Consider the following 24,737-nt stretch of genomic DNA (forward strand, 5'->3'; position numbering starts at 1 on the left):
TGGGATAGGCCCACTGGGTTTGAACACAGATCCAGCTCACCTAAAGGCCCAGAGGCCCAAGATCTTCCTGCTCGATTATGGACTTCTAACTAGACTCTAAAGCCATAAGCCCGGCTTGTGGGGCTTGATGTTGGAGCTTGGATCATCGGTTTGAACCTACGATCCTTTCCCCCACATTCATTACCACTCAATAAAACCACGATCTTGATAGCTGCCCAAGATTCCACGTCTTATGTAACTACCGCTTGTAAGGGCTATATAAGCATGTGAATAACACAGGGAAAGGGACTTTTTGGATCATCACCAGAGACCCTGTTTCTTTTCTTTTCTTTTTTGGTGAATGCAGAGACCCTGTTTCTACTAACAATATCCAGTATTTCAACTATGGGAAATATGTCTCCCACTTAGTAAGAGAGACAATATTCTTTCTATAGAGATATAGAAATGTGTGTCTTTTTTTCTTTTTCTTTTTCATTTATTGTGGTGAGGCTCACGGTGGCTTTAAGTCTGAGTCTGCAACATAAGAGGAGATATCTCCTATTAATACAAACCCTTCAACTATACCCATAAGCATATACATACACCAGACCTTATCCTTTGTCACCCTATGTTAGACACTTACCCATTACCTTAGTCAAGTTGGTGTTCACACTAAACAGGAATAAAAAAAAAAACCTTATTTATTTACTTTTTCTTTTGTAAAAAAAAAACCTTATTTAATAATAGGTGTTCTGTAAAAACTAATTCTTAAAAAAAATATCGACTTTTAATTTTATAGCTATACAATTAAAATTAATTTTATTAACATTATATCGTTTATTCTGACAAAAATGATTCTCCAACAAAATTTTTTTAACAAATTATTTAAGAAGTCTTTTCTTAACTGAGCTAGTTGGCATTTTTTAGTCTTTTGTTTTATTATAATTTATAAATATAAATATATATATATATATATATATATATATATATATTTATAAAACCCAACAACTGATTAAAGAATAGTAGGAAAGAAACTATAAATTAATTATTATGTTTATTAAATTATAAAAATTAGTTATTTTCCTCTTCATCTCCCCAGTACCCCCCTCTTTCTCTTTCTTACCCCCTTCTTTTCTTCTATTTTATTTTTCCTTTCAATCTTTTTTCTTTTTTTATTTTGGTATGCAATCTTTTTTCTTTTACCTCTTTGTATATATGTTTTCTTTCTCTTTTTTCCATATATTTATTTTATTCTATTTTTTTTTTATTGCTTACCTTCTTATTCTTATATGTCATCCTATTATCCTATATATCCTTATTTATAGTTTATTTTAATTTATTTTTCCTTATAATTATGCACTACTTTTTATGGATAATATACTTAAAGTTTATTTTTTTATTTTTTTAATCTTTTTGTAATTGTTTTTTGAGTTTATCTACCTCTGACTCCAACTAATTTGAGATAAATGTATTGTTGATTAAATTATAATGAAAGCAAAAAAAAAAATTATTTAAATGTGAATTATCTAAAAATTGACATTAATAAATTATTAATTTAATAAAATCATATTTAGTTTTAAAACTATATTAATATATTTTATCTACGAATTAAAAGTATATATATAGGTTACCATATATATATAGGGGCGGACCCAGGGGGTGCTAGAGTAAGCGGTCGCTGCCCTCAAAATTTGAAGAAATTTTTTAGCATAATTATAATGCAAGAAACCTCTATTTTTTCTCTCAATTAATGTGAAGTAGTTTTCTCTCACCGCACAGAGTTTATAGAGCTTCTTTATATTCTCAGGTTTATTTAAGATTACATCACAGTGTTGGGAGTATCAGTGACCACCAATAGAACTACATGGTTTCTCTTAGTTCAAATTCTTTTAGCTACGTGGCTCTTGTTTGTTAGCACAGACCTGGTGGTAACAATTAACGTATGAAATTAGTATTAAATTATGGGGAAAGATCTATTTACAATTTTTCAATTTTTTTTTACAAATTACACTAAGTATGACCAGTCATACACTCTTGATTAAACTCTTGATTAAAGTATGACGGTCAGACACAATATAGTTTGTAAGAGTTTCTAAATGAAAAGTTTGTAAATATAACATTCCCCTTAAATTATAGTTTAAACTTCGACTTGAAACTAACAATTTCAACTTTTATTATGCTTAGATGTTAGCACAAATATTCCCATCCATAAATAAAAACAAGAAGTCCGAGAGTCTTATGAAAGAATGAATCTTATTATTTTAAGTAAAATAAACCGTGTCTTATTATATATTTGTTGGACTTTTATATTTTCTTTTCTGCAAAATTAGAAAAAGAGAGAATGAGAGAGTATTCAATTTTCCTTATCTTTGAGTGCCGGTCCTTATATTTTTTTTGTTAACTGATTTTTTTAATCCCCATAGTTTATATTAATCAACTAAATGACAAATATAAGAAATAAATCTACCATGAATTAGGAATAAGTATATGTTCGGATTAACTTATTGTTTGAGGTTGAATTGAAAAAAGTTACTAAAAGATATTTTGAAAAAAAATATTTTTCAAAAGAAAATAAAAACGAACATGTAAATCGCAAATGATTCAATCAACTCAAACCAGTAGAAAAATCTATAAAAGGATTATTCGCACTCTAAAATGTAACTTTCATTGTGGTTTTATTAGTTTTTAATTGATATTGCAAAAAAGTGAAGCCCTACAAAGACTATAATGTTCTAACTAATATCTTATCAAGCCCAAGTTCTTCAACCAGAGTAGTACCTCCGCAAGTCCTTCTTTCAGGCTTCTGGGCCTATAATCTAGCTCCATTTTAGCTTTCTCGCAGGAATACTCCCATTTATGTCTTAAAACATGCACCGTCTGCTCCAAGATTAAATCACAGAAAAGTAAGAGCAAAAAACACAAATGATTTGATAACAGTGGCAATGGATCTGACCTGTATTACGACAATTGTTTAATTGCCATGAGTTGAACCACGTTTGAGGGTCAAAACATGTATTGAGGAATGTGATTTTGGATCTAAAACAATAATACTTTAAATTTGATATATAGCAATTTTAATTTTAAGATATTAAGTTGCTAAAAATTTCTGGAAAAAATAAGATATAGGTGGTTTGGATGCATCAAAATCAAAATAAGTGCTAAAACAAGAGAACTTACTGGTGGACTGATCAGGGGTAGCTTTCCAGTGATTAGAGAGAATAAAACTGACAGCCACCCATATGCTTCAATCACCCACAAAGGGATGCTAAGTATTGGTTTTTTAGTATCAGTAATCACAGCAGCCATATCAAAAATATGCTTGAACGATGCATTTTCACCCGTTAGTAGATACCTATTCCCTGGTTGTCCTTTTTCCATTGCTGCAATGTGTCCTTCCACCACATCATCAACATGGCTGAAGGAGAATTTATCATTTCCATCGCCTATGTAACCAGGTAATCGACCACTAAAGCGTTCTACAATCTGACAAGTGAAACAAAATCAAAGAACATTTTCACTTTCAATGACATATAACATTTTGTAATTGAAACTCTAAAGGAAAATCAAGTAAGTTACTTGTTCAAAAGGAAAAAAAAAAAACTATGAAGTGATTATTCCTGACATTAGAATTTGGAAGGACAGTTATGATTTTCATACCAAATCATCCTAAATTCCTAGGTGTCATAAAAACAGATACATCAGAACCCATTTAGACAACCAACCATATTTCTTCTCATCATATCCTATGATAAAACAAAATAAACAAGAGTGAAGCAGTAACACTACCATTTTTGCAACAATGTTTCCTGCAGTGACCTTGCCAGGCCCATAGATTACCCCAGGATAAAGCAACACTATTGGCACACCCTCGGACGCAGCTTGCACCGCAATCTTATCAGCAGCAACCTTTGATTTCTCATATTCCGTGCAAAAAAATTTCTCATGATGAACCTGCAATTGCAATTGGAACAGAAACCAAATACTCAAACACAGCATCTAGAAAAAATAATAATAATAATAATAATAATATTCTAAGTCGTTATTTTACTTTATTCTCATCGGCAATGTCTCCATCAGTTGGTCCTAGAGCGAAAAACGACGACGTATATATGAGTTTCTCCACTGTCTTGGTCTCCTTCACCGCCTCCAACACATTCTTCAATCCACCAACATTAACCTAATTTAAAAGAAATAGGGATTTGATAGGATTGAGTTAACAATAGAGGCACGATAAATTTAGTTATGTTGATAGGTAATTACTGAAGAGTTGGGGGGGCTTACGGAGAAGAATTTAGAGGGATCGGGAAGCCAGGGCTCGACGAGAGCGGCGAGGTGGAAGACGACGGAGCAGGCGGAGCATGCGGCGAGGAGAGAGGCGTAGTCGGTGATGTCGCCGTAGATGATATCGAGAGAGGGAGGAAGGGCGGAGAGATCGCTGGTGGGTCTGACGAGGACCCTGACGGAGTAACCTTGTCGGAGCAAGGCATGACAGAGCCTTCCCCCAAGGTAACCGGATGCACCGGTCACCAATATCTTCATTCTCTGCCCGTCAAGTCTTGTTGTAGACTCCAGGCTCCACTGCTAGTAAGTCAATGCCAAATTGTCAATGTCCCAGTTCCAGATTTTCTTGCATTTTGTTAAGTCAACGTCCTAGTTCCAGGTTCTCTTGCTCATCGTGAACGAGAGGGCATATGAAAGGGAAATGGGATTTAGTTGGGTTCTCTTTTCAATAAAAAAAATATATTATGAGTTTTATAATTAATATTAACTACTCATTTTGCTATTGAAAGTATTGTGAAGTAAAAGAGATGAAAATTATTTACTAAAAACAAGAAGAAGATAATAGCGTTTGATACGGCAGAAAATTTTTTTGATCGAGAATAAAAATTGCATCAGAATATGATGAGAAATTTTTGTTGCCGGTAAGTAACAAAAAAGTGTTTGGTAGCCCAAAATTTTGCAGGAAAACTTAGATTAATTTTACTAAGGTATGTTTGGTTGACTGTAAAAAATTAATAGGAATATTTACAGAAATTACCTTTTTCCACCCTTTCTCTTTTCTCTTGATATTCTGATCCAATAGTATTAGAGATGAATAAATAAAGTATGCATGAAAAAATTTAGGTATAAATATCTTATCATGGAGATTGAATGCAGTTACTAATTCATGATCTGACATGTACAAAATGAAAACTTCATTCTCGATTCTACGAGAATTTTTATGTTTTACCAACCTCAGTCGTAGGAGAAAGAAACATTCTTCGGAGAGGAAGAAAAAAATTGAAAAAAAAAACGACTTTAGGTGGATTCCTAACTTTTCTATCATCGTGTAAGTAAGCAGTTCTTATTGTATCGGCCCCCAACTCCGCTAATTCATCTTTACGGTGCTTCCGGTGATTCAGGTGAGATCCAATTTAGATCCAACTTTCTATTCACTCGTGGGATCCGGGCGGTCCGGGGGGGACCACAACAATTTCCAATTCTTCGTCATTTAGATTCATGGTAAAAAGAAAGATATATTTAAGGATAAATATTACCTCCCCCCTTGCGGATTTTTTGGTCCATCATATTCATGCATTTACAATTCATGTGACGGTATTGATACTACTAAAGGGTGTTCTATTTGCTCGTAGCTCGCGATTGATACCGGATAAAGCAAATCTTTACAATCAAATAGAAAGCCTCAAGGGCGCCATATTGTAGGAGCCCAAATTATGTGATTGAATAAATCCTCCTCTATCTGTTGGGATCGTGATCTTTATTAACTTTTGTTTTTATCTCTATTAATTTTTTAGGATAAAATATTATACCTATTTTTTTATGCCTATTTTATTTAGGGAAGAACTTGTATTATTTTAAAGGATATAAAGTTGTGTCATCTTAAGTGAGAGAAAGAGATAAATCATAAGAGAGAGTGGGGGAGAAAGAGTGAAAAGATGCAAAGTGTTTCATTTAACACATTTTTCCCTTTTATTTATCAAAATATCAACTAGCCTTTACATTTTCTCTCTCCTTTCACTCTTCAGTTATGTTTGTGATGTAAATATATTTTTGAGAAAAATAAATAAAATAAGCATGAAAAAAATAGATATAATATTTTATCCGTAATTTTATTTTATTTATTTTTTTCATTAGTCCCCATCCCCTTTTTTCCAACTGCAGAGCATTATTTTGTTGGGGAGTCAGTCTGAGTTCCCCGTGTTTTTTTTTTTTTTGTCAACTTTAAAACATATGCCTTGCTACCATATCATATCAACGAAATTTATAACAATATTCATGATGTCAATTTTGACTTTATAATATAGTTACTCTAACATAAAATTAAACATGGTAAAATAAATATTTCACTCATATTGCGAGAAAGTAAAAATTTAGTCAGATGATACCAGCATAACTTCATCAATAAAAAATTAATTTTATTCTACTCTTCAAGGCTAAATTAAGTTACACAAAAAATATATAACGAAAAATACTATGCACATGTGTTATTCATAATGTGAAATAAGTAAATATTGTATAAGATTGAATAGAATTCCATTCATTCATCACGCCAAACAACCTTATATTGTGAATGAGTGAGGTTGAAAGTGAGCTCTGAAGCAATACTACTTTCTATATGAACAGAATATGTCAACTTAATTCGAAGGATACAGTATTACATTTACAACTCCCCCCTTATTCTTGTCACAGTGATCTCAGTCAAAACATAATATTTTTTCTCCGTTGAAGTAGCTGTACAATTTACGTTAAGAAAAAGGCTTACTGCTCAATCACATTACTTATTCCTCACTCAGTGCTTATAGAACCACTGAGGTGAGAATTCATTAGTCCTTCTGCCTCTTATTCCAGGTACTATCACAACTGAGGGCCTATTAGATCTCCCTAAAAAATTGAAGAAAAACATCAACCTTAAAGCTTGTCAGAGAATTCACCTCAAACTTTTGCCAGTCAACAATCTTACAACCTTGAGCGCCGAATACATTTTATAGGATTAAATGGAGCATGCCTCCTTGTACCAACTAAGAGTCCTCCATTCTTGGAATTCGACCTGATATCCCAATCCTCAACATTCTTGGGAACACAAATATCAAACAACATTTGGCCAAGAACCCCATGTGCATTGATGCTCGGACGGCTTGGGAGATGAATAAAACCTCCCTTGCGTTCATCTGCTACAGAGCCAACATCTTTGCCATCGTAATACTCCATTGAACTAGGAGACAAATTATCACTTGGAGCAAGTGCAAAACCCTGAAAACTAGTTGAGGTCATTGCTGCTTTCCTCAATTCAGAGAACGGATCTTTGATCTCATCTTTTGTTCCTTCTATGCCCAGTTTTTCATCTTCAATTCGTCTATTTTTGTGACAATAAATTGCAACTGCCTTGCCAAGCATCTCAGTGATAGCAGCCTTGTAATCAATTGGATGATGCCGAAAATGACCTGTGACAAATTCAAATGGAATTCAATACATTCATCCCCGATCTACAAACACACTTTTAAATATTACATGGCATTATGCTAAAAAAGATCCCATTACCATACTCATTTCAGTTTTACATAAATATCAGGAATTACAACTTCTTTCCCTTTGTACACACATGCAATTGAAATAATTTATTAAATCATATCATCAGTCAGCTTGCCAGGATTTAAAGGAAACAAAATCAATCATATTTTGCATGGTCGCAGACTTGAGTATTTGGAACTCTGGATGCACCATAGCATGCAAACCTGAGTTGGAATTTAAGATGCACATCTTAAGGGGAAAGAGGTTGCCAGCTGTACCAAGACTACACATTCTCCATAAATGAATGTTGTTTCGTTTAATGTATGAAAGACAGGCAAGGAAAAGAAAGGATCAGCAAAATGCATGTCTCTGTCCGAAATGTTAGCTTGCAGTGAAATATTTAAATAAATAAACTTTACTGTGACAGATTAAAAGAAACAAAATGCCTTACGCATAAGGCTGTTGTAAATATTTGTTCTTTTATTATTATTAGTATTTGTTGTATTGGGCCAAGCCCATTAGGTCAAGTATTATGTTTTTCATTCTCTATAAATAGAGACCTCTTTGTACAGATTATTTACACAATTAATAATATTTTCTGATTACTCTTTTCAAGTTGGTATCAGAGCTCTCGATCCTGAGGGCTCTGCTTCCGCGCCTATTGTCTTTAGAACAAGAACCTTTTATTCTTTTCTTCTCTCGCTGCCACCGGATTTTTTCCGGGGACCTCTTGGACCGAGAAGAACTCTGTTATACTGGATCTCTGTTACTGTTCATCGTCTCTGTTACTGTTCATCACAAGACATCATCTGTTCATCACGTTTGGACCCTTTCCCGGTGGTTTTTCAACTCCGACCAGACCTAGAAAGAACCGCGCTCACCGGACGACGTTGCTCCAGAAATTTCAGACCGGACGGCCACCGCACGCGCCCACACGCGCCTCCTCTTCAACCGCGAGTGAAGCCCACGCGCAGCCAATCTCACCGGCGCGTGAGACCACTTTTCCGGATCGGACCACCGCGATCTTGATCGTCCCTTCATCTTCTTTCTGGATCTGTGCTCAAAACTTTGATCGGACTTCATTTGGTATTTTTTCCAAATTTTTTGGCTTCTTGGTGCTATTCTTTGACAAGTTTTGTGCAGTATGACCTCTTCTCAAAGGAGTTCCTTTACAAAGTTTTCTGATGGTGCATCTTCTGGACCTAAGAGAGATGATCGATGGTGTTCTTATTGTAAAAGAACAGGTCATATCAAGGATCTATGCTTTCGCCTTCATGGAAAGCAAACTGCCTTAGAAAAGATGGATAGGATGCATGGTCAACAACATTTTACTTCCTCTAAAATAAATTCTACATTTCGTCCAGATGAGTTGGAACGGCTCCGAACCCTCCTTGATTCTTTGAGTGAGCCATCTGATACTAGTGCTTTGACTATGACTAGTATGAGCTCCAAAACTTATTCTTTCATTTCTTCATGTAATGATTTTAAACATTCTTGGGTTGTTGATTCTGGTGCTACTGATCATATGGCTTGTTGTGCTGACTCCTTTACTTCTTATCATCCTACCATTGGAACTCATACAATAGCCGTAGCTGATGGCTCTCATACATCAGTTGCGGGTTCTGGTGACATAAACTTACAGCAGTCCTTACATCTTAAGGATGTTCTTCATGTTCCTAAACTCTCCACGAATCTTCTTTCTATTCATAAAATTACAAAAGATTTGAATTGTACTGTAACCTTCTATCCTACCCATTGTGTTTTTCAGGATCTCGACACGGGGAAGGCGATTGGTAGTGCTAAAGAGCAAGGTGGGTTGTACTATCTGGTGTCACAATATCCCGCAAATAAAGTAACAGATCACATCTTGATGTCTCATGGTCAATCAACTGCTGATTCTTTGATTTGGCTTCATCATAAGCGCTTAGGTCATCCTCCATTTAGTTTACTCAAATCTTTATTTCTGTCATTGTTTTTGTCTAAGTCTGTTGAGTCTTTTCATTGTGATGTTTGTGAATTTGCTAAGCATCATCGTGTGTCTTTTCCTTCTAGTATTACTAAGAGTGTTGAACCTTTTGATCTTATTCATTCTGATGTTTGGGGTCCCTCTAAAGTCCCTCATGCTTCTGGAAATAGATGGTTTGTTTCTTTTATTGATGATTGCACTCGTATAACTTGGGTGTACTTAATGCGTGAAAAGTCTGAGGTACCACAACTGTTCTTTCAATTTTATAAAATGGGTGAGACCCAGTTTGGTAAAAAAATCAAGAGACTAAGAACAGATAATGGTACTAAATATGTTAATAACAGTTTTTCCCAATTTATAAAAAATAACGGTATGATTCATGAACTTACTTGTGTTGACACCCCCCAACAGAATGGGGTTGCTGAAAGAAAAAATCGTCACCTTCTTGAAGTGGCTCGTGCATTAATGTTTCAGACACATGTACCCAAATACTATTGGGGAGGTGTTATTCTTACTGCAGCATTCTTGATCAACCGTTTACCCACTCGAGTACTTGACCATGTAAGTCCTATTCACTCTATGACTTCTTTTTTCCCTTCTATTCCAACTATGAGTCTTCCTCCACGAGTGTTTGGGTGTGTTGCTTTTGTTCATGTTCATAAACATCATCGCAGTAAGTTGGACCCTAAGGCTATTAAATGTGTTTTTCTTGGTTATGTTCCTGATAAGAAGGGCTACAAGTGCTATCACCCTGGTAGTAGAAATTTTTTTGTTTCTATGGATGTTACATTTCAGGAATCTGAGTCCTTTTACCAAGGTCCTCATCTTCAGGGGGAGAATCCTTCACCAGAAATCTCATCACCTCCCTTCTTTGAGTTTGAATCTTCAGTGTCTACTCCTTTACCTGTGTCAGTGTATCCTCCTCTTGGTCCTGTTCCTCCTGTGTCTGATCCTCCTGTGAGTAATCCTCCTATGACTGATTCTCCTGTGATTGATACATCAAGTACACCAGAGATACGGAAGATTATGACACCTGAGTTGGTATATCAAAGAAGGAAACAGCCCATATTGCCTCAGCAGCAACCTCAATCGTCTGAACCACTGGTAAGTCCCGAATCTCATATTTCTGATCATGATGTTAATATTTCTGATGACTTACCCATTACTACTGATTCTGATGATTTACCCATTGCTCTTAGAAAAGGAAAAAGAGCTTGTCCCAAGAAATCTTGTCCCTCCTGTCCCTCTTGTACTCAATACCCTATCTCCCATTTTGTTTCCTCTGCTAATCTTTCTGTGCAGCACAAAAGCTTTGTTTCAGCACTAGACTCTATTGCAATCCCAAAATCAGTACATGAAGCCTTGAAAGATGGGAATTGGGCTCAAGCCATGCAAGAGGAAATGAATGCGTTGGAGAAAAATAAAACATGGGAGGTTATTGATAGACCTAATGGAAAGAAAGCAGTAGGGTGCAGGTGGGTTTATGCCCTGAAATATAATTCTGATGGAACTCTTGAGAGATACAAGGCTCGATTAGTTGCCAAAGGTTACACTCAAACCTATGGCATTGATTATGAAGAAACATTTGCTCCAGTTGCAAAGATGAATACGGTGAGAGTCTTGTTATCCCTTGCTGCCCATTACAATTGGGATATAAATCAATTTGATGTGAAAAATGCTTTCCTCAATGGTGAGTTAGAATAAGAAGTCTACATGGAAATCCCGCCTGGTTTTGATTCTGTGAAGGGAGAAAATAAAGTTTGTAGATTAAAAAAGGCCTTGTATGGATTGAAGCAGTCACCTCGTGCCTGGTTTGGAAGGTTTATTAAGGTTATGATGACCTTAGGATACAGACAGAGTCAAGGAGATCACACTCTTTTCTTCAAGCACTCCCATAATGGGAAGCTTACTGTGCTCCTTGTATATGTCGATGATATTATTATCACAGGTGATGATTTTGTGGAGAAACAGATTTTACAAGCACGGCTTGCCTCTGAGTTTGAAGTCAAAGACCTTGGGAAACTGAGATATTTCCTAGGGATAGAAGTAGCTCATTCAAGGAAAGGAATTTTTATTAGCCAGAGGAAATATGTTCTTGATCTTCTCAAAGAAGCAGGAAAGCTCGGGTGTAAACCCTCTAATACTCCTATTGAGCAGAATCACAAGATAGGCTATGAAGAAGAGAGTCCTCTAGTTGATAAAGGACAATATCAACGGCTAGTTGGGAAATTGATATATCTGGCTCATACTAGACCAGACCTAGCTTATGCTGTTAGTGTTGTCAGTCAGTTTATGCACGATCCAAAGGAGAAACACATGCAGGCAGTAGAGAGAATTCTGCAGTATCTTAAAGCTACTCCTGGTAAAGGATTGTTATTCCGACGTGATGGCAATCTCTCTTTAGAAGTTTACACTGATGCTGATTATGCTGGATCCGTGACTGACCGTCGTTCTACCACTGGTTACTGCATGTTTTTTTGTGGTAACTTGGTGACATGGAGAACTAAGAAACAAGATGTGGTCGACAGATCAAGTGCAGAAGCTGAATTTCGAGCTATGGCTCAAGGCATTTGTGAGTTACTGTGGCTGAAAATTATACTTGATGATCTCAAAATAAAATGTGAGGGACCTATGAAGCTGCTATGTGACAATAAGTCCGTTATTTGTATAGCTCATAATCCGGTTCAACATGATCGGACTAAACATATTGAGGTCGACCGCCATTTCATCAAAGAGAAACTTGATAGCGGGTTGATTACCACTCCATACATTCCCACTGGGCGTCAATTAGCTGATCTATTGACAAAGGGACTTCCTTCAGACAGATTTCAAGAACTTACTAGCAAGCTGAGAATGATAAATATCTATTCCTCAGCTTGAGGGGAAGTGTTGTAAATATTTGTTATTTTATTATTATTAGTATTTGTTGTATTGAGCCAAGCCCATTAGGTCAAGTATTAGGTTTTTCATTATCTATAAATAGAGACCTCTTTGTACAGATTATTTACACAATTAATAATATTTTCTGATTACTCTTTTCAAGTGGCATGTACCCACAGTTAACACTAAAAGAATCAAATGGATATTCGCAAATGAACAGTCATCTTGACCAGGAAAACTAGCATAAACAAAGCTTTAATATATGCCGTTACACTTGAAACAAAGTCACAATAGGAGCTACTAGGCATCTATTTGTCAAGTAGAACCTTATTATCTTATCCATATGCTATTATGTGCAATCAATCACGATACAGACCTACATGAGGAGAGCCACTCCATTTTATCAGTTTCACATCTCCACCAAGGTCTTTTAGTCGATGGGCAAACTTTGAAATAACTTGAAAAGGAGCAAGGTCATCATTTTCTGAACAAAAAATGAGATATGGGGCCTGCATACTCTGAGAAATAATTACTTGATAAGCAGAAAATTTAAGAAACCTAAGAAAAAAGAGGTAATTTTTTAATTAGATGTCATGTATTCTCAGCTGCTTACAGTGGTGGAGTAAAGTGTTTGCCAGTACTCTGCACGTTGTGATTCAAATCTGCTGAGGAAAAGAGAATCAAGACCAAATGCAATGCCATTTGCAACCCATGAAGCAAATCTTGGTGGATGGGACACTTTTAAAACAGTCGGGTGTAGAAGAAAGCGAACACCCAAATCACTGGTAAAATCAACTGGACTGGAATCATAAATATAGCCAGAAATACAGTCTCTAACAAGTTGGTAGTCATCCTGCGCAATGAAATAGTTCAGAAGCAGTGAAGAATATAAAAGAAAACTATCATTCAGATTTTTTTTTTTGTGTGTGAATAGGAAAATTACAAGGACAAAAAATCACCGCCCAGAATTCATAAGTCCATGTTACAAGAACTCAACCAAATTACTTAGTAAAAGGAAATATATGATCCATTAAATTATGGAAGCATAGAATGGAAAGCTAGGGATTCAACACTATATACCTCCTTTCACACATTAACATGATTTGAGAAAATTTACGACAATGATGGGTTTACTATGCAATCTATGTAACTCAATCATCCTTTGAACGGCTATTGACAGAATACATACCATATTATGTGTTTCACACTTCCCACTAATCATCTGGATCAAAGGAAAACAAGGTCATCAGACGTCAGAGTTAAAAGTTTTTATGGCATGATGATCAAAACATAAAAATCATGTAAAAAGAAAAGAAAAGAAGAAGCCCAAAGTCTGGAACAAAATACCTGAAGAACCTTGAACATACAAGCTTTTGCACCACCAGAAAAAGATGCAAAGACAATGGGGCAAGGCCTAATTTTCAGCACCTGCATATTAAAAAAACAGCAGTATTTGTGAGCTTGAACCTATGGGTCAATTTTTTACCAAATTAAAAAAAGATTACAAATTCAACAGTAGTTCAAAAGATAATCAGTTTACTTCAAGTCAGACTACTTTGCGCAGGTTCTACATAATGGGACATAAAACAAGAACAGATGTTACAATTATGCTTCTTATCTCATCGAAACTGGCTTTGTCTCAAATGTCGACACAAGATCATAGGCAACTTCAGAATTCTTTGTAAAGGAGGTTTTTAGCTGACTTGAATTCAGACTGATTGACCTTCAAAATGCAGGACTAGAGTAAAACTTACCTCAAGAAGTTCGTTAAGAATATCAGCAGCAAGAATTGTGGCTTTCTCAGGGAAGAACCTGCAAATAATAGCAATGCTACAATCATTATACAATATACATTGAGATGTGCAAAGAATCACGTACTGATGACCTCATCTCTCTTGAAAATAAATAAAATCCCAAAGCATCTGCAGGCCATTTTACATAAGAACTAAACATTGACTTCAATTAAAATAATTTAGCAAACTTAGCATTAGTTTATTATGCTCCCAAAACCCCCCATAAAGAAGAAGCCAGAACATTTGGAGATTAATTAATCGAGCTTATACCATCATCATTCTAAATAATACAAGCAAAAATTATAACTCAAAGTTTACACGCATCCAATGAAAAAAAAAAGACAATTAAAATGCAAATAAAAAGCTACAACTTTTACCTTTTGTGATTTATTAAACAAATGCTGTGGTTTTGACATAGCAATTAGCTCACTCAAGCATTCAACAATTCAAATAATAATCCCTTCCATCCAAACTGATTTGCTCTGTAAACCCTAAATGAAAATGCAGTTTGTAGAATCACAAAATTGAGATAAACTTCGCCTAAGGGTACACTTGTTGGTCATTTTGACCACATTGATCAATTCAAGGCCAAGCTAGCTGCTAAAGGCAACATTGAAATATATGGGTAAGACTATGGCGATGCCTCACACTTCATGCCAACCAGCAAATAAATGTAGTGTGTTTATTTTAGTGTCCTAAAAGACAAGGACACTACTCCTACTGATTACACTTCATGAAGTTAATATGTGATGGTTCATTCAGGAACCAACAAGAAATTTCCCTGGACAGAGAGAGCTCTCCTCCTGCCAGCCTCAACTTTTTTGAATGTATACAATTGTGGTCGAGCTTCAATCTTCAATTATACCTGTAAACCTTAGGGCCAGGTACTAATAGTTCATACAAGTAATGATTTAGTTGGGAATAACCCGTTCCTCTTCTGCTTTTGAAATCTTTTGGCTTGAAATATCCATTTAGCACCCCAACAATCAGATACTAAGGCTTTAGCAGTAGTAAATCCCCGCTTCATATGTAGCTTTGGAGTTGCTTTTACCACTTCGACATTCTTTGTAACATGCATTAGTCATTTATGAGGCGTTTTCTTACTAACAAGTAACAACAAAATCAATATCACCGTTATCCCAACTAACTAAGTAAATAAATTAACGGGTGGAATCCACATTCATTACTACTCAAAATTGACCTAAGAATATATAAATTGATTATATATGAAGATGTAACACAGTAACAAGGTAAAACCTTGTCTTCTCTTATTGGAGTAGAATCTCTAATTTGTCACCACCTATATCAAACACTTGTTGTTTCCGAAGACAAAGGTTGTTAATATCAAAATTCCCAAATACCCAATTAAAGTATAGAACTCACATATTGAGAAATTGAGAATGGCAGACAAGTGAATTCCATCCGACAGAGGAGTAGAGCTCAACATATTTCATCAAGTGCTTCTCCTCGCTTGACATCCACGCGAACACCACTACTATTCCATCAGCTTTCTCACAAGCTACCTTTCTTCCCCAATAATATCTACCACCAAATCCCCACATTCTTCTTCTACAAAAAAATAAAAAATAAAAAATAAAAAATAAAAAATCGTATATATCCTAGCACTTAATTTCCAGAGAGCTAACAAGGGGAAACAAAAATCGAAAATAAGCAGCAGAATATCATATTTGGATTCAGATGAAATGAAGAAACTTTACTTGAGAGGATGAAATCAAAGGGAAACAGACAGGTACATGCACTCCTCTTTGTTTCCGTCACACTGTCGCGGTTTTTTAAGGAAAGGACAAAAACAGGGTTGAAGGAAATATGGTGTTGATTATGTGTTTGAGCTCACGCTACGCCTTCACGGATCGCAACCCAAAAGTCCTATGCTCTATTGGTGCTGTGTCCACAACACAACTCGCGGGTATGGGAATTCAGAGTTCGTGTTCAACCCGAAATTGTTTTTTATTTTTTATTTAAATCGATTTAATTCCATTCCTCACTTTCCAACTTGTTTTTAAAATCGCTTGTTGATTTTATATTATTTTCTCATTTTAATTTTTTTAGTCTTTGTCATAAAGCAGACGAAACGATGATTTGAAGATAAATACGGGGTCGCGCGTCTTCTGATCGAGCGTCCTTATCTTACAACACACCAGGCCCATTCCATTGGTTACTGTTCCACGGAAGCTCCAATAATTCACCTAAAGCAACAAATAAAATCCAATATTTTTTCAAAAACATTCGACTATTCAAATTCTTTTATTCAGCGCTTGATTGTATTTCAAGAGTTTGATTTTTCAGTTATTAAGTGATTTAAAAAAAAAAACTTTGTAAAGAGGATTTAAAATTAATGTTAGTAAACTTGAAAAGATTATTAACCCGATCATATTGGGTTAATGAGTTATTCATTTAACATGTTAAATTGAATTTATATTAAATTATTTAATAAAAATATTAATAGGTATAATTTAACAAAATATATAACTCTAATCTGGTGATAAGTGTTTATTATCTCAACAACCCCAAATCTTTCAATATTTTACACATTTTCAAAATAGGTTCAAATAAAAAATTAATTTTTTTTTTAACATTTCAAACGATTCATCACTTTACGACTAGTTCAATTTAAGGTGGATACTAAAATTAAGACTTTAAAGACAGTATAAGAGAATGATCGAACATATACTGTATTCCTCACCTACTCAATTTCTTAACACAACTGAGCAACTAAAAAAAAAAAAAAACTAATATTGATCAATATTGGTTGAACCATGGTTCATAATTGGTTCACTGGTTTAGCTTAAACGTTGCCTTTCCTCATCATAATTAATTGAGGCTAATGATCAAGTGCACATATAAGCAACAAGTTTCCATCAGCAACGATTATATTAATCTACCAATGGAAGGATGTGCATCACGTTTTATTTTACCCTTGTTGACGATAGAGAAAAAGTACTACACAAGGACGAGTGAACATTTGCAATAGACTACAAAAATCATAATAAATATATGGAATTGTTTTTACCTACCATTTTTTTTTTTATCTTTATCTATCATTCTCCAATATTATTATATCAAAATCTCAACAGGAAAGAGAAATGATGAAAATAGTTAAGATTTTGATCTAACGGTATTAGAAAGTGACAGGCAAAAGTAGGCAAAAAAAATGATAGGTAAGATAATTTATCCCTAAATATATATATATATATATATATATATATATATATATATAACAAGGAATTAAAAGTTATCTCCAGCTATCCCCACTTAGGATTTAGAATAAATAAATAAAAAGTATTTTAATAAAAGTGTTCATTTTTTTTGCAATGAATATAAATAAGTTATCTGCATTGAGTTCAGGACGGCATTTTAATTTATTTCAATGTTATAAGTGGAAATATTAAAACATTAATAAAATATATGTTACAAAGTTTTTAAAATATCCTTTATTTTTTATTCTAAATTCCAGAACGACGTCGCAAGAAATAAACACTTTCCCCATATAACAATAATATGTAACGGTTGGTATATATTTGGAATCTATGCTCTATCATGGCAACGGAAAAATGAGAAACTTCTCTAGTGTGATCAATCGGGTGCAGTCTTGCCTCGCTAGTTGGAAGAGCCACATCCTCTCCTTTGTTGGGCGTGTGATTCTAGCTAATTCAGTCATGAGCTCCATTCGTATCTATCGTATGCAACATGGTTCTCTTCCCATCACTATCTATAATGAGATAGAAAAACTGCAATGCTCATTTATTTAGGGGATACTTTGGAGAAGAAGAAGGCTCACCTCATTTCGTGGGACAACATCTTCAAGCCGAAATGTGTTGGTGGATTGGGAATCCATAATCTAAAGATTCACAATGATGCCTTTCTTCATAAGGTTGCGTGGAGGATCATCAATAGCAGAGAGAACCTATGGGTTCAAGTTCTTTCAGCCAAATATGGGAGGCATCCTAATTTAAGAAGATAGCTCAAAGTTCAATAGTATGATTCTAACCTCTGGAAAGGAGTTGGTCGAATTTGGAATGATTTCCTTAACAATCTTATTTAGGATGTTGACAATGGGTGGAAATTTCATTTTGGTATGACAAGTGGAGCCATCTGGATATACCTTTTATTGACTATGCTCTTCCTACTACTAATATCTGGGATAGAATGCATAGTAGCAGACATGGTGGACCAATGTTTTGGGGAGTGGGTCTTTGACTTCCTTCAGAGGAATTTTCCATTGGAAGTGGTGTTATAGAAGACAGTGGGTGATGTTAAATCACTAAGAGGTTTGAACCCATGTATAAAGCAGAGGAGGAGGTAGATGATCAGAATTATCACTGTGCAATTATAAACAATTAAAAACAGACTTGTCAGGTATTAGAGAAAGACAGAATGATGAATCAGATATGCAAAATCAGAAGGATAAAATCTGAGCCCACAGAACGTGTCTCCTTAAGACAATTTGCCCCCTCACTGGTGTCAAAGGTTGATGGACACTTGTCTCCCAGGATAGAACAGATTTCGTCTGAAGAATGGTGGCACTACCAATCAACAGCCCAAACGAACACAACAAAATGCCAGAGGAAACTACACCGGAGTATGAAAAGGAACATGCAAAACCGGAAGGAGAAAAATTCCGGCAGAGTTTCAGTGCAGAAAAATTGGATCCATTTTCTGAAGGTGTCAGTGTCTATTTATAGACAACGTAAAGTCACGTTCCAAAAGGCACCTATTCGACGACGAAACAACACATTCGTTGGACACGAAAAGACACATTCGTTCGACACGAAAAGACAAATTCGTTCAACACGAAAAGACACCCATTCAAGGATGAAACAACATGTCCGTTAGGATGAAACAACATGTCCGTTAGGATGAAACAATATGTCCGTTAGGATGAAACAACACATCCTTTAGGATGAAAAGATACATCTGTTTGTCGACGAAAAGGCACACCTTTTTCACTACCAAACTTCTTATTCATAACCAATAGATTGTCTATACAATTTTTATATATATATATAAATTCCAACAATCCCCCACATGGATAAGAAGTCAAATCATCGTGACAAAAAATGCACAAGAGTATAAATGCAAAGTGTAATTTCCTCAACGAGAAACAACTGCATCGAGATAGGTTGAGTTACCTTTGAACCTTCTCTAGTGGAAACCTATCGGATATACTCGGTCAATCGGTGGTCTAGGTCGACTTGAACCGTCAACCTTTAGTGTATACCTAGACAATAGGAGTCACACAATTGCTTCTCTAGCATTGTTGGTCCTTTGTTGCGCCCATTTTGGCCGTGAGACACTTGCCTGGTTCTGCGAGTGTTTTAGAGAATCGGCCTTTGAAAAATTCTCATAGAAGCGGCCCTCACTTCACACTCACATAGGTGATTTCTTGTGATGTAACTCACTTATACATCTTCTGAACACAACAAATTAAGAAATCATTAAAAGCCTAAGTGCTTACCCTCATAAATACATTGTCTTGTCTTAGGAATGAGTATGAGTTTAAAAACTCCACAGTGTTTAAACAGTCGACCATCACTTAGCTGTCTCTTTGAACCTAGTTCATGGGATCTCCACTCTTCTAGGTAGAGTTACCGCAATGTTCAACAATTGATAGGCCTTAAACTCATTCCTTTCGACAAATTTTCAACCAACTCTATAGGAATCCCTTTGGTTAACGGATCCGCTATGTTTTCCTTAGACTTAACATAGTCAATCGAAATGATTCCATTCGAGAGTAGTTGTCTTACGATATCAGTCTACGACGTATGTGTCTAGACTTACCGTTATACATGACGTTCTTGGCCCTTCCAATAGCTGCTTGGCTATCACAATGTATGCATACAGATGGTACCGGTCTTGGCCAATTAGGAACATCCTCAATAAAATTACGAAGCCATTCGGCTTCTTCACCGGCCTTATCTAAAGCAATAAATTCTGCTTCCATGGTTGACCTTGCAATGCAGGTTTGCTTGGACGATTTCCAAGACACAGTACCTCCACCAAGGGTGAACACATATCCACTTGTGGATCTAGTGTCGTTAGAGCCGGTGATCCAATTTGCATCACAATACCCTTCTATAACCGCGGGGTATTTCTCGTAATGCAAAGCATAATTCTGAGTATACTTCAAGTATCCCAAAACTCTTACCATAGCTTTCCAATGATTCTCATTTGGATTACTGGTAAAGCGACTTAACAAACTTACTGCATAAGCAATATCAGGTCTGATGCAGTTCATAACATACATAAGGCTTCCCAACACTTGAGCATATAGCTTTTGTGTTGTAGCTTTACCAGTGTTCTTTAATAAACTCAAATTAGAATCTACAGGGTTCCTCACAGGAGTTATATTCAAACTCTTGAATTTCTCAAGAACCTTAGCTATATAGTGAGCCTGTGATAAGACCAACCCTGTAGATGTTCTATGGATTTTAATACCTAGGATAACGTCTGCTATCCCTATATCTTTCATATCAAACTTACTTTTAAGTAATTGTTTAGTAGCATCAATCATTTGATTATTACTACCCATGATCAACATGTCGTCTACATAAAGACAGACAATGGCAAAACCTTTTTCAGTATTTCAAACATAAACACATTTGTCACATTCATTAATTTGAAATCCATTTGACAACATAACTTTGTCAAATTTCTCATGCCATTGTTTTGGAGCTTGCTTTAACCCGTAAAGGGATTTTATTAAGCGACAAACTTTCCGTTCTTGTCCTGGAACAATAAAACCTTCAGGTTGTTCTAAATATATCTCTTCTTCCAGGTCGCCGTTTAAGAAGGCGGTCTTAACATCCATTTGATGTATTTGTAATCCATTCAATGCAGCTACCGCGATCAACATCCTAATGGATGTGATCCTTGTAACCGGTGAATAAGTATCGAAATAATCGAGACCTTCACGTTGCCTGTAACCTTTTACCACAAGCCTTGCTTTATATTTATCAATAGTGCCATTCTCTTTCATTTTCCTTTTGAAAACCCACTTACTTCCTAAAGGCTTATTGCCAGGAGGAAGATTTACCAATTCCCAAGTGTGGTTGGACAAGATAGATTCTATCTCACTATTGATAGCTTCTTCCCAGAATGGTCCTTACGGGGACGTTATAGCTTCCTTATACGTCTGAGGCTCATTTTCTAATAGATATGTCATAAAATCAGGTCCAAAGGATGTGGCGGTCCTTTGCCTCTTGCTACGTCTAGGTTCATCTTCTACATCCTCTACATGATCAGTATCAGTTGTTGCATCCTGAGGTATTACAACCTGATCATCATTATTACCACTTGATTCAGGTATCCTCTTATACGGAAATACGTCTTCAAAGAAAGTAACTTCCTTTGACTCAATAACCGTATTAGCATGTATATCTGAGACATCAGATTTATACACTAGAAACCGATAAGCACTACTATTAAGTGCATAACCGATGAATACACAATCCACGGTTTTAGGTCCGATTTTCAACCTTTTGGGTTTAGGAACCGCAACCTTAGCCAAGCACCCCCACACTCTAAAGTATTTCAGGGATGGCTTCTTTCCTTTCCATACGTCGTATGGTATGCTCTTTGTCAAACACCCCCACACTTAAAGATAATTCAAGGTAGGCTCCCTACCTTTCCATATTTCATAGGGGATATTCTTAATTTTCTTATGGGGTACTTTACTGATTATATAATTTGTCATTAAATGACTTTGCCCTACAAACCAGACATCAACAACATCATTTTATTTAATGTCTGGTTCTTTATACGCAATCACATTAAATTGCAACACCATAAGGAGCAATCCTTTGATACATAGTACCAAACTCTAAACAAAATTCCTCAAAGAGGACATCATTCCTCTCAACAATCCCATTGGATCGTGGAGCATAAGGAGCCATCGTTTGGTGTAAAATTTCAAACTATAAACAAAATTCCTCAAAGGGACATCATAATCTCCCCCTCGATCGCTCCTTAATACCTTAACCTTTCAATTTAACATTATTCGACTATAACACATATATCAAATAATAAATTCCAATTTAACCCTAAAATGATACACAATCATCATGTCATTTACAATATTCAAAGTCATCCATTGACCTTGATCATGCCATCACTAAGATAGCTTTTTGAGTTCACATAGTATCAAATATTTCACTAGATATAAGGCTTTTATATCGATCAAAGCACATAGTGCATTTTTAAGCAAGAGTTATCACTTGCCTAAATCATAAAGTCAAACTTTCACATTTATAAATCACGAGTTAATGGATATCAAACACAATCATATACCATCAAATCTATGAAGTGTACCGTATACAATTGAATGCCTATAAAAGCATGACATTTCACACATAATAATAAATATAACAAAATATTCATGTCATAAATATTTCTCATTTATCATACTTGTCATTTCTGTTATGCAAATGGAAATCAAATCCGATTTAATTTATGATTTAATTTACACAAAAATAAACCCAAAAGGAGATCACAGTGAAGCTTTCTTGCTGGTCATGGCATTTGCATACGGAATTTGATGAGGTAAGACCTCTGTTCATGCCAAAAATCTCCCCACACCGAACATTACAAATAAAAGCCCGACAATAAATATAAAAAATATTTTCCGATTATGGCATTCATTTCAAGAGTCGATTATCAATATTTGTAACAAGAATATTACAAACATACATTCGGATTTGAGATTACTTGAATCACAAAGAAAGCCAATGAACTGATTTACTGCACACGTGCTTCTTGAAGAAAAATGCACATAATGGATTACCACTTACTGCACACGTCTCATTTTTCCATATAACTGGATATTAAAATATATAACAGAGAACGCATCATAAAACACTATAACCATATATATCCATCCACGGCATCCTCTCTTTTTCCATATGTTGAAAGGACAGTTGCTTTGAACAATTTTTTTTTTCTCTTCATAATAACCACCAATTTAAAATTGATTAATATATTCCCCTTTATTTTTTCAACAGTTCCAATATGTTTACATGAATTATTCTTTAACAATTCAAGAAACCAGGAAGCCGTCATTTTCTTCAATCGATATATCTACTTATTCAGTATGAACAATTTGTATCCTTTTTTTTTTAAAAATATTTTCCACACACAGCGGTTAAACGCAACTTCAACGAAGGATCATCAAACACATCAAGCAATCAATAACTACCTCACAGATGAACAAAACGCATAATGTAGGCAAAATCACAAATCAGAAATAAAACTTATGTGAAATCACGATTATCGAGGCGATATTGACATAACTCAAATTCAATATCACAACATGATATTATGATAACAACACTTGATCAAAACAAAATGGAATGCACGATTCTCGAGACACAATGCATAATATTAAATCAAATTCATTCGTAAGACCATAACAGTGAGTGAACTTTTTGACAATATGTTGGCACGATTATCAAAAAGTTGTCTTTATATATTATTCAAATGTATAAGACTTTCATGAGTAAAAATACAATATTTCATGATCAATCAGAATCATGAATGCACCAGATTAATCTTACGAAAACAACATTTGTGGATAAAATTATTTTCAAATTTCGTAAGTTAAAAATATCAAAATAGAAACTCTATCATTTGAGTGTTCACAAATCAAAATATTAAACACAGATTAGAAAATTCCATTTCTGTTACATCAAACAGAAATTCTGATTGATCACAAAAATTAATCTTTTAATAACACAATAAATATAAACAGTATATTAAAGTTGAAATATAAAATATACTGATCACAGGTTCAAAACACCAAATTGTCTTAAGATTGTTATAGAAGACAGTGGGTGATGTTAAATCACTAAGAGGTTTGAACCCATGTATAAAGCAGAGGAGGAGGTAGATGATCAGAATTATCACTGTGCAATTATAAACAATTAAAAACAGACTTACTTGTCAGGTATTAGAGAAAGACAGAATGATGAATCAGATATGCAAAATCAGAAGGATAAAATCCGAGCCCACAGAACGTGTCTCCTTAAGACAATTTGCCCCCTCACTGATGCCAAAGGTTGATGGACACTTGTCTCCCAGGATAGAACAGATTTCGTCTGAAGAATGGTGGCACTACCAATCAACAGCCCAAACGAACACAACAAAATGCCAGAGGAAACTACACCGGAGTATGAAAAGGAACATGCAAAACCGGAAGGAGAAAAATTTCGGCAGAGTTTCAGTGCAGAAAAATTGGATCCATTTTCTGAAGGTGTCAGTGTCTATTTATAGACAACGTAAAGTCACGTTCCAAAAGGCACCTATTCGACGACGAAACAACACATCTGTTGGACACGAAAAAACACATTCGTTCGACACGAAAAGACACCCATTCAAGGATGAAACAACATGTCCGTTAGGATGAAACAACACATCCTTTAGGATGAAAAGATACATCTGTTTGTCGACGAAAAGGCACACCTTTTTCACTACCAAACTTCTTATTCATAACCAATAGATTGTCTATACAATTTATATATATATATATATAAATTCCAACAAGTGGTTCACACTATAGGTGTCATTCTTCCCCCTTCTCCTGAGAGGGGTGATGATAG

The 24,737-nt window shown here is 35.2% G+C and overlaps 2 protein-coding genes across 5 annotated transcripts; both read right to left on the bottom strand.

Moving 5' to 3' along the window:
* Window positions 1-2,597: 2,597 nt before the first annotated feature.
* On the bottom strand, window positions 2,598-4,687 carry LOC133289297 (uncharacterized). 3 transcript variants are annotated; one of them, XR_009748473.1, is made up of 6 exons: window positions 4,261-4,687; window positions 4,028-4,156; window positions 3,766-3,930; window positions 3,157-3,462; window positions 2,933-3,015; window positions 2,719-2,856 (listed from the first exon to the last, which is right to left on the bottom strand). XR_009748473.1 is itself a non-coding variant. In XM_061487205.1 (5 exons), exons 1-5 carry the CDS (start codon window positions 4,516-4,518, stop codon window positions 2,716-2,718), a joined length of 999 nt encoding a protein of 332 aa, XP_061343189.1. In that variant the 5' UTR covers window positions 4,519-4,687; the 3' UTR covers window positions 2,598-2,715. The 3 variants fall into 3 exon arrangements, 2 of the variants coding, with proteins under 2 accessions (XP_061343189.1, XP_061343191.1); XM_061487205.1 differs by lacking the exon at window positions 2,933-3,015 and having other exon boundaries at window positions 2,598-2,856; XM_061487207.1 differs by having other exon boundaries at window positions 2,730-3,015.
* A 1,820-nt stretch (window positions 4,688-6,507) lies between these two features.
* Window positions 6,508-16,119, bottom strand: LOC133289292 (uncharacterized). Of its 2 annotated transcripts, none has more exons than XM_061487197.1 (8): window positions 15,846-16,119; window positions 15,511-15,696; window positions 14,089-14,146; window positions 13,682-13,762; window positions 13,524-13,556; window positions 12,948-13,187; window positions 12,711-12,843; window positions 6,508-7,421 (listed from the first exon to the last, which is right to left on the bottom strand). In XM_061487197.1, exons 2-8 carry the CDS (start codon window positions 15,687-15,689, stop codon window positions 6,937-6,939), a joined length of 1,209 nt encoding a protein of 402 aa, XP_061343181.1. In that variant the 5' UTR covers window positions 15,690-15,696; window positions 15,846-16,119; the 3' UTR covers window positions 6,508-6,936. The 2 variants fall into 2 exon arrangements, with proteins under 2 accessions (XP_061343181.1, XP_061343180.1); XM_061487196.1 differs by having other exon boundaries at window positions 6,509-7,421; window positions 12,711-12,852; window positions 15,846-16,116.
* Between the last annotated feature and the right edge of the window lie 8,618 nt (window positions 16,120-24,737).

This window comes from Gastrolobium bilobum, unplaced genomic scaffold (genome assembly GCF_033153095.1).
Source record: "Gastrolobium bilobum isolate Gb01-03AN ecotype WA unplaced genomic scaffold, APGP_CSIRO_Gbil_v1 utg9887, whole genome shotgun sequence".
In the NCBI taxonomy this organism is placed as follows: Eukaryota; Viridiplantae; Streptophyta; class Magnoliopsida; order Fabales; family Fabaceae; genus Gastrolobium; species Gastrolobium bilobum.